The 10,345-nt window shown below is 33.7% G+C and overlaps 3 protein-coding genes across 3 annotated transcripts; 2 read left to right on the forward strand and 1 right to left on the reverse strand.

The window, feature by feature from the left end:
• Positions 1 to 114: 114 nt before the first annotated feature.
• LOC122506647 (histone H1C-like) lies at positions 115 to 1,042 on the forward strand. Its single transcript, XM_043618955.1, has one exon. The coding sequence runs from the start codon at positions 201 to 203 to the stop codon at positions 819 to 821; it is 621 nt and encodes a 206-aa protein (XP_043474890.1). The 5' UTR covers positions 115 to 200; the 3' UTR covers positions 822 to 1,042.
• Positions 1,043 to 1,941: 899 nt separating this feature from the next.
• LOC122506693 (histone H2A-like) lies at positions 1,942 to 2,431 on the reverse strand. The gene has a single exon (XM_043619013.1). The coding sequence runs from the start codon at positions 2,362 to 2,364 to the stop codon at positions 1,990 to 1,992; it is 375 nt and encodes a 124-aa protein (XP_043474948.1). The 5' UTR covers positions 2,365 to 2,431; the 3' UTR covers positions 1,942 to 1,989.
• Positions 2,432 to 2,590: 159 nt separating this feature from the next.
• On the forward strand, positions 2,591 to 3,055 carry LOC122506667 (histone H2B-like). Its single transcript, XM_043618986.1, has one exon. The coding sequence runs from the start codon at positions 2,592 to 2,594 to the stop codon at positions 3,018 to 3,020; it is 429 nt and encodes a 142-aa protein (XP_043474921.1). The 5' UTR covers position 2,591; the 3' UTR covers positions 3,021 to 3,055.
• Positions 3,056 to 10,345: the final 7,290 nt, after the last annotated feature.

A 10,345-nucleotide genomic window follows, 5' to 3' on the forward strand; every position in this document is an offset into this window, starting at 1 on the left:
TATAAAATCTTTTGAATGTGGTTCGCAAGTTAGCGACAATTTAAACGGCAGACGCCCAACGAGCGTCGGGGTCTTTCTTCAACGTTCGTGCGTTTTACTAACACCCGACTCTCTTCGAAAAATGGTCACTTCAGTCTCACAAGTCACGTTGAGAGCATCACTGAGTTTACTTGAACTTTTTTGAAAACTATCTCCACGAAATGGCAGACAAAGTAGAATCCCCAGCCGCACCTGCAGTGGCGACTCCGAAGAAAGCAGCCAAGGCGCAGAAGCCCCGCGCCAAGGCCAGTCACCCGCCAGCGTCGGAGATGGTGAACGCGGCCATCGCCACTTTGAAGGAGAGAGGCGGCTCTTCGCTCCAAGCCATCAAGAAGTACATCGCCGCCACCTACAAAGTCGACGTCGAGAAGCAGGCTCCCTTCATCAGAAAGTACCTGAAGGCTGCAGTCGCCAGCAAGGCTCTGATCCAGACCAAGGGCAAGGGCGCTGCAGGGTCCTTCAAGTTGAACGTCGCCAAGGCCGAGGGCAAGGCCAAAGCCAAGCCCAAGACCAAGACTGCCGCCAAACCCAAAGCTGCTGCAGCACCAAAGGCCAAGAAAGCAGCTTCTCCGAAGAAGGCCGTGGCAGCCAAGACCAAGAAAGCCGTCGCCGAGAAGAAGAAGACCCCGAAGGTTGCGGCCAAGCCACCGAAGGCCAAGTCCACCACCGCCAAACCCAAGGTGACCAAGGCTGCTCCCAAGAAGGCGGCCAAAGCTTCGCCCAAGAAGGCTGCAGCGCCCAAGGCGAAGAAGCCCGCGGCAAAGAGGGTTGCCAAGAAGTAAAGTGGAAAGAAATTGATAGTGGATGATTGACAACAAACGGCCCTTTTCAGGGCCACCAATTGCTTTTTACGAAAGAATTTTCTTTGTCTCAAACAAATATTTAGAATAGTAGTCAAGTCCGAAATAATTAATAATAATTTAATTCTTATATTTATCAAAATTTTAAAAAAGTACTACAATAGGCGATTCCACGTTACCTTTTAGTATCCATTCTAATTTAGGATGGAAATATTTTTTTTCTGTTTACAAAAAAATGGTAAATCTGTATTTTTTTATTAGTAGACAAATTTTTGGGTTGTAAATTTAAAAGAATTTAATTTTCTAAAAGTAGACTTATTCATAATTATTTATAATTCTAAAACTACCTATTGAATTTAGAAAATTCTGACAAAAACTTCATCTCTAAATCAATTATTTTTAAATAATTTTCCGAAAGTTCTACTAGAATAAATTTAATTAAAATTATTAAATTATTATTTAAAAATTGAGTTTTTGTATTTTTAAATAATATAATATAAAAAATCAATTTTTTATAGTCCTTGTCACTGTAAAAATAATTAAATTTTTGGAAAATATAAATAAAAAAGTTGTGAATCCAGATGTTGATTACATGAATATTTTGCCTTCTCTTTACGGTGAGCAAAAAAAAAATTTCCTCCACGAGGAAGCAAAGCAATTGAACTTTTGAACAATTTTAATTATAAATTTTATTTTACTTTGTTCAAAGATAATTGAATCTTAAAAAATTGTAATAAAACAATGGTAAGAATTAGGTTTTCCAAAATAATTGAATTTGTTCAAATGTAATTTTTTGTATATGTATTTAATTTGTCGGAAATGTCATTGAAAATAAGGTTCCTAAAATTGGCATAGTTTCAAAGATATTGTAACAAAATAATTGAAAAAATTAATTAAATATTTTCATTACAGATATATGAAAAAAATTTGATTCAAGAATTGATACTTCAGTTTTGACTGTTATTGAGCAACTTCTAATAATATCTAACATAAAGTAAATGTCACATAATTCAGATAGAGAAAGAAATTTTTCAAAATAATTCAAATGAAAAATAAACAATGCATGTAACTCAATTGTTCAAACGTAAAAAATATTTGATGGCCCTGAAAAGGGCCGATTGTTTTGTGTGAGGGTGAGTATATGGATAATTTAAGCTTTCTTTTCGGTCTTTTTTGGCAAAAGAACAGCTTGGATGTTGGGGAGAACACCACCCTGGGCGATGGTGACTCCAGAGAGGAGCTTGTTCAATTCCTCGTCGTTCCTGATGGCGAGTTGGAGATGACGGGGAATGATTCTCGACTTCTTGTTGTCACGAGCTGCGTTTCCGGCCAACTCCAAGACTTCGGCAGCCAAATATTCCATAACTGCGGCTAGGTAAACTGGAGCACCAGCACCAACTCGCTCGGCGTAGTTTCCTTTGCGCAAGAGACGATGGATACGACCGACTGGGAACTGGAGTCCGGCCCGGTTGGAGCGGGTCTTTGACTTTCCCTTGGTTTTGCCACCTTTGCCACGTCCTGACATTTTCGATTTAGTTTTAGATTAACGATGTGAACACAACGAAAAATACGAAGCGAATGATGTTCTGCGCCTGAAATCCGCCTATTTACGCTCTCTCCACAGGTCACGCCCACAACTGCGCTCCCCTCTCTTCGTCGTGAGTGGCAGATGGTTGCAGTGAGTCCCCGCACCAATCAGAATGTAGGAGCACGACTGTAAGAGAATGTAAATAGGGCAGTTTTCGCTGCTTAATGTCAATTCGCTTTGTGTTCTCTCCGAGTTCAGACGTTCTTTCTCTGAAAACAACCATGCCTCCTAAAGCAAGTGGCAAAGCTGTCAAGAAAGCCGGCAAGGCTCAGAAGAACATCACCAAGACTGACAAGAAGAAGAAGCGCAAGAGGAAGGAGAGCTATGCCATCTACATCTACAAAGTGTTGAAGCAAGTGCACCCCGACACTGGAGTCTCCAGCAAGGCCATGAGCATCATGAATTCGTTCGTGAACGACATCTTCGAGCGCATCGCTGCCGAATCTTCCCGCTTGGCCCACTACAACAAGAGGTCCACCATCACCTCCCGGGAGATCCAAACTGCCGTCAGGCTTCTCCTTCCTGGTGAACTCGCCAAGCACGCCGTCTCCGAAGGCACCAAGGCTGTCACCAAGTACACCAGCTCCAAGTAAATCTTGACCACCATTTTCAAAATACAATCGGCCCTTTTCAGGGCCAACAAGTATTTTTACGAAAGAATTATTTGGTTCCAAATGTGTTGCAGTATTAGGGCTACCTTTCTAGTAAGTCACATGTTGACATTGCAAATTTGATAGTATCCAGTTGAAATCGAAAGGGATAATGGTTATAACATTAGTTCAACTTAATTTTAATTATTTATAATAAATATATTATTTATTTATTATTAAATTTAATTTATTGGTTTATATCTAGATATTTTTTCTATTGCGTGGACAACAAACTTTTTTTGTTTTTATACAAAAAATGAGAGAAGATTGGTTACGGTACTTCGGGACAGTAGGGGACATTTGAAAAAGAAACAGAATATAAAAAGGAACAAATATTATATTAAGAATATCTATATTATATTCATATAAATAACTTCTTATCATATAAAACCAAGTTCCTGTTTTTTTTTTTTCTCTTTTCTTGATTCACAACATAAGTATGTTATTTATAAAGCAATGGAAGCTGTCAGATTTCTTAAAGAATTGAAACATTTTGCTAATAATTGACTTATAAGAGATATAAAGTATTTAGTTACCATTTTACAGACGGGACAGTAGTGGACAACTATGTTACAATCGTTAATCAATTATTTTTCTGCTCCACTATATAATTTGTAGGATAGAGACCAGAACATTCTAATTGCTTGAGGTTATTCATTTATTATTGTAGCATCGGTAAAACAGTGAGTGTAAGCGCGTAACCTATTCGTAGTGCGTGTGCAAAAATGAATTCATTTTGGCAGAATATAAAATATGAAAATAAGTGACATGTTTTTAATCATTTCTTAAAATGATATTCTTGAATTTTATATGAAGTAATTAATGAATTTTAAAATATGAGAATTAGAGATTATAAAGAATTTTTGTTTAAATCTAATACAAAAGAATGTATATATTAACTATTAGAGGCAATGTAGTGCAAGTGCCTCGAGGACAGGGACAGTAGGGGACATTTAGTCTGCTTTTTAGTCTGTCATTTCGTTTTAAATAACCTCAAAGTTCTTCTATAAGTTAATAAAAAATTAGAGTATGTTATAGATATTAATAAAATAAACCAAACAATATTCATTTGCTAGCTAATAACTTTTTTTTGACCAAGGGACATAGATTTTACATTTTAAATGAAATGAGAGATATATTTCTACTAACAGCTGAACGCTTTTTCACGTTGAGTGGAATCTTAGTTTTAATATCAAGTGTTAAACTTTAAAAAAAATTATATAATATTTACTAAGTTATATCAATTAATAAACTTCACTGGTTTACAGTGAAATTGCCAATCGAACAAAACATTTTTTTTCGAATAGTAGGTGTTTGTTGAGTAAGAAAATCAAAGTTTTAATTTTTTTTCCCTCGTGCAGTTTTTCTGTAGCTTCAAATTTTGCAGTTTCGAGGTGCGACGCCACTTAAACTTACCTGCAGGAAAATTAGCTTGTCAAAATATAATAAATGAGGTATCATTGGAAAGTTTATTAAATTACCTTTCGATCCATAGGTCACAGAATAAAATTCAACAAGAATTGAGAGAGTTACAGTCGATTAAAGATGAAATTTCATGACAATTTTGATGATTTTTAGATATTTGAGTAACTTCTACTATTTTTTTCTACATCAAACAGGAAAGAATGTTTAGGTTTTAATTTTTTTATTGATAGACTATATCATTACAAAAATTTTGAGCCCTTGTGGACCTCGATTGGATTAAAAATGACAATTCTACACTAAATTTAGTGAACGAAACTACATTCTTCATTTTTAGTATCCCTTAAACATTTGCAGCAAAAATTCAAGTAATAAAATTTAGTTAAGCCCTAAAGTGACTAAAATCACTAATCAAGGGTTTCTGAAGTCGTAGATTTCGAATGCAATGTTAGTTTTGCAAATTTCAAAATGGCGGATCCAATATGGCGGACAAATTTTTAAAAATCGATTAAATTCGTCTCAAATTCGTTACTCGGGGGTTTTTGGGGTCGCTGATTACGAATCCGATGTCAGATTTCGATAATTGAAAATGATGGATTCATAATGGTGAACGAGTATTTTAAAATCCATCGAATTCGCACCTACTGGATCCGCCATTTTTAATTTTCGAAATCTGACATCGGATTCGTATTCAGCGACCCCAAAAACCCCCGAGTAACGAATTTGAGACGAATTTAATCGATTTTTAAAATTTTGTCCGCCATATTGGATTCGCCATTTTGAAATTTGCAAAACTAACATTGCATTCGAAATCTACGACTTCAGAAACCCTTGATTAGTGATTTTAGTCACTTTAGGGCTTAACTAAATTTTATTACTTGAATTTTTGCTGCAAATGTATATATATACTAAAAATGAAGAATGTAGTATCGTTCACTAAATTTAGTGTAGAATTGTCATTTTTAATCCAATCGAGGCCCACAAGGGCTCAAAATTTGTGTAATGATATAGTCTATCAATAAAAAAATTAAAACCTAAACATTCTTTCCTGTTTGATGTAGAAAAAAATAGTAGAAGTTACTCAAATATCTAAAAATCATCAAAATTGTCATGAAATTTCATCTTTAATCGACTGTAACTCTCTCAATTCTTGTTGAATTTTATTCTGTGACCTATGGATCGAAAGGTAATTTAATAACCTTTCCAATGATACCTAATTTATTATATTTTGATAAGCTAATTTTCATACAGGTAAGTTTAAGTGCCGCCGCACCTCGAAAATGCAAAATTTGAAGCTACAGAAAAACTGCGCGAGGGAAAAAAATTAAAACTATGATTTTCTTACTCAACAAACACCTACTATTCGAAAAAAAAATGTTTTGTTCGATTGTCAAAAAAAAGTTTTTAATTTGTAAACCTGTGCTTTTAACAAATTTTAATATCATTTTACTAAATATTGTAAGTTTTTTAATGTTTAGTAATTCGATATTATATCATAAAATACTTTTATCACATTGTGTCCTACACTTGTAATATACTTTTATAAAATATAGTAACTTTTTTCCGTATATAACTGAAGTTGTCATTGACGCTCAGCATCGAAATAGCTGTTTTTTTTATTTTTAGTGATAACACATTTAAAAATTTCACTTCGTTCATTTATCTAGGAAGTAAAAATTTTTTAAAGCAAAACGACGCCCGACAATGTAATAAAGAAATTTATGTTTATCACAGAAAATCGTGAGGTGTTAAAATAACACCAGAATATATTTAAAAAATTTGCAACAGTTTAATCCCTCTCATATAGTCACAGTCTCGTTCTAGTTCTAGTCAATCTGTGTTCGTTTTACAAGTCAAGTCATAATCAAGTCTTCGTCAAAGTTTTAGTCAAAGTCAATGTCTTAGTCTAAGTCTTAGTCAAACTCTAAGTTTTAGTCAAGGTCAAGGTCTAAGTCTTAGCTAAAGTTTAAGTTCTAGTCTCAGTCAAAGTCTGAGTATCATTCTAAGTCTTACTCAAAGTCTAAGTCAGTCAAAGTCTTAGTCACAGTCTAAGTCTTAGTCTAAGTCTTAGTCAAAGTCTAAGGCTTAGTCAAAGTCTTAGTCAAAGTCTAAGTCTTAGTCAAAGTCCATAGACTAGTCAAAGTCCAATTCTTAGTCTAAGTCTTACTCAAAGTCAAAGTCTAATTCTTAGTCTAAGTCTTAGTCAAAGTCAAGGACTTAGTCAAAGTCCAAGTCTAAGTCTATGTTTTAGTCAAAGGCAAGGACTTAGTCTTAGTCTAAGTCTAAGTCTAAGTCTAAGTCTTAGCCTTAGTCTAAGTCTTAGTCTAAAACTTAGTCTAAGTCTTAGTCAATTTCAAGGTCTTAATCAAAGGCTTAGTCTTAGTCAAGGGTAAGACTCCGTCAGAAAAAAAGCGATTTGCAAGTGGTCTTCCGATTTCTTTGAAAGCTTGGGAAATAGAAGTCTTATATGAGTTAAATTTAACCCTAAAAGGATTTTGAAAAATTTTTAAAATGGCGGCCGCTACGCCATATTGAAAATGAGTGTTGCGCTTTTTTCAAAAATTAATAACTCTGAAACTTTTTGATCGATTTTAATAAAATTTACAGGCGATATAGTTAAAAATACGTAGTTTAATTTTATATTATGACCAAAAAAAAATTTCCAAAATTTGTCAAAAAAAAAGTCAAAAAAATTTTTTGAATTAGTTTTTAGTTCAGTTGGCCTAATTTTTGAATTTTTTAATAAGTAGATATCGATTCCTTGTAATTTCACCTTTCATTTCATAAAAAAAAATTTATGGAGACTCTAATAGTTCTCGAGATATTGCGATTTTAGTGGGAGCGCGTACCGCGGAATTAAACTCCGTAGCGAGGCAGAATATGAAGCGAGCGTACAAACGTGCACAATAGGGTGTCCGTAACAATGCGACTTTCGAATTTTGTTTACGCCACCCCCCAGTTTCGTTCCAATAAAATAAAAAAAGTTTCCCAAAATTTGAAGTCGATTGATTAATATTAACACGTGCCAGTGATCGATCGAAATTTTCAATTAAAAATACACAGGAAAACTGCACTTTTTAAAAAAAATTCATAAGTTTTTTAATTCTCATGCAAAAAATTCTCCAGGTCACATTTGCCTTCATTTTTAGCTGCACTATAAGATAGCACTTTGCCAAAAATTCAATTTTCAAAAAATTTTTAAATGGCGGATGTTTAAAGTGGGTCATAAAAATGCACCACAATATATCCAAGGTTTTAACACATAATTGTTGTCAAAAATTCAAAAAATTTCTCACTCGGAGCTATTTACGATCGTTTATCATGAATCTGATATCAGAAATTAATTTTTGAAAATTTTCGATCCAATATGGCGGGTTTAAAATTTTTATTTTCTACATTTTTGAAGTAAATATTCTAAAACAACGTCAAGGGCGATTTTTGGAAGCGCTATCTACGAATCTAATGTTAAAATTTTATTTTCTAAATTACCCGATCTAATATGGCAAGGTGGATTCAAATTTTTTTTAAAATATTCCTTTAATAATCGATTTTAAAAGCAGAGGTATAAAAAGTTAAATTTCTAAAAAAGAGTTTCTAAAACATCCCAATAATTATTTTTTGTAACTATTAATCTATAAATTAATATTTAGACTATTTACTTCAAAAATGTAGAAAATCATAATTTTGAATCCGACATATTGGATCGGATAATTTAAAAAATAAAATTTTAACATTAGATTCGTAGATAGCACATCCAAAAATCGCCCTTGACGTTGTTGTAGAATATTTACTTCAAAAATGTAGAAAATCAAAATTTTAAACCCGCCATATTGGATCGAAAATTTTGAAAAATTAATTTCTGATATCAGATTCATGATAAACGATCGAAAATAGCCCCGAGTAAGAAATTTTTTTGAATTTTTGACAACACTTATGTGTTAAAACCTTGGATATATTGTGGTGCATTTTTATGACCCACTTTAAACATCCGCCATTTAAAATTTTTTTGAAAATTGAATTTTTGGCAAAGTGCTATCTTATAGTGCAGCTAAAAATGAAGGCAAATGTGACCTGGAGAATTTTTTGCATGAGAATTAAAAAACTTATGAATTTTTTTTAAAAAGTGCAGTTTTCCTGTGTATTTTTAATTGAAAATTTCGATCGATCACTGGCACGTGTTAATATTAATCAATCGGCTTCAAATTTTAGGAAATTTTTTTTTATTTTATTGGAACGAAACTGGGGGGTGGCGTAAACAAAATTCGAAAGTCGCATTGTTACGGATACCCTATTGTGCACGTTTGTACGCTCGCTTCATATTCCGCCTCGCTACGTAGTTTAATTCCGCGGTACGCGCTCCCACTAAAGTCGCAATATCTCGAGAACTATTAGAGTCTCCATAAATTTTTTTTTATGAAATGAAAGGTGAAATTACAAGGAATCGATATCTACTTATTAGAAAATTCAAAAATTAGGCCAACTGAACTAAAAACTAATTCAAAAAAATTTTTTGACTTTTTTTTTGACAAATTTTGGAAATTTTTTTTTGGTCATAATTTAAAATTAAACTACGTATTTTTAACTATACCGCCTGTAAATTTTATTAAAATCGATCAAAAAGTTTCAGAGTTATTAATTTTTGAAAAAAACGCAACACTCATTTTCAATATGGCGTAGCGGCCGCCATTTTGAAAATTTTTCAAAATCCTTTTAGGGTTTAATTTAACTCATATAAGACTTCTATTTCCCAAGCTTTCAAAGAAATTGGAAGACCACTTGCAAATCGCTTTTTTTCTGACGGAGTCTTACCCTCAAAGTATAAGTCTTAGTTAAATCTTAGTCCAAGTCATTGTCAAGTCACAGTACATATCTTAGTCAAATGCTAAATCTTTGTCTTAGTTAATGTTTAAGTTTTAGTCAAGTCTTAGTCATTCCTAAGTCAAGTCCTAGTCAAGTCTAAGTCAAGTCTTAGTCGAGTCATGTGCCCTTGGATATCATAGACGTCGCATCAATGTTCCGGCGATTCTATAACGTCTATGTAACTAACGGAGGTGGTTCAGGGCCCATCTTGGCCAGATGGTAGTACCCTGTTTAGGCTCGCTCGTTCCTCGACACGGAATAAAACAGCACGAAACATGAAGATGAGCGGTAAAAAATAGACTACCTGCAGGGTAATTTGGGTGAGATTCAGAACGCGGACCGAAAGATTACGCTGGAGATTCGCAACCTGGATTGCCTTACCCAGGAGGACGAGGTGCAGGAGGCACTATCAGGTCTCATAAGTGAACCGGCAGAAAAGTGACGGTCCTTGGACCTAACAAGCGGGGGATGAAACTTGCCACGGTGCGTCTAGTCAAAATTAAATGAAAAATGATATTACCTCAAATTTTTTCGTTGAATCTGTATCCTAGCCCTATATAGACATATCTTATGAAGAAACGAAAATTGTAAGTTTAGCGCTTTCTTTTTAACGACGTCAATTACATTTTTTGATAATTTTTACATTTTTCAACATATTTTATATCATTTGAAACATAATTATATAATTGCGTAAAACCTTAAAAGTAAATATAGATCCAAGAGAGTGATGTATTTCACATTCAGTGAATGCTTTGTTATTGTTTAGTATCGGTTAGCCCCGCTAAGATTGATTTGACAACAACGAAACAATAATTTAATATAACATGTACATAATTACACTCTTGAAAAAGCGTAGTTATAAGTAAAGAGTATTGTAAACTAGAGTAGCCCTTAAAAGTTTAAAACTGCTGCCAAGTTGTATATTTTTTTATAATTTTGGTGCTCATTTCATGAACACTTTGCTTCCTCATAGAGGTAATAATTTA

The sequence above is a fragment of the Leptopilina heterotoma genome, unplaced genomic scaffold (assembly GCF_015476425.1).
Source record: "Leptopilina heterotoma isolate Lh14 unplaced genomic scaffold, ASM1547642v1 Lhet_43, whole genome shotgun sequence".
In the NCBI taxonomy this organism is placed as follows: domain Eukaryota; kingdom Metazoa; phylum Arthropoda; class Insecta; order Hymenoptera; family Figitidae; genus Leptopilina; species Leptopilina heterotoma.

Bases quoted from the DNA above. Each gene is read 5' to 3' on its own strand.
- LOC122506693 (XM_043619013.1), bottom strand. From the start codon at position 2,364: ATGTCAGGACGTGGCAAAGGTGGCAAAACCAAGGGAAAGTCAAAGACC.
- LOC122506667 (XM_043618986.1), top strand. From the start codon at position 2,592: ATGTCAATTCGCTTTGTGTTCTCTCCGAGTTCAGACGTTCTTTCTCTG.
- LOC122506647 (XM_043618955.1), top strand. From the start codon at position 201: ATGGCAGACAAAGTAGAATCCCCAGCCGCACCTGCAGTGGCGACTCCG.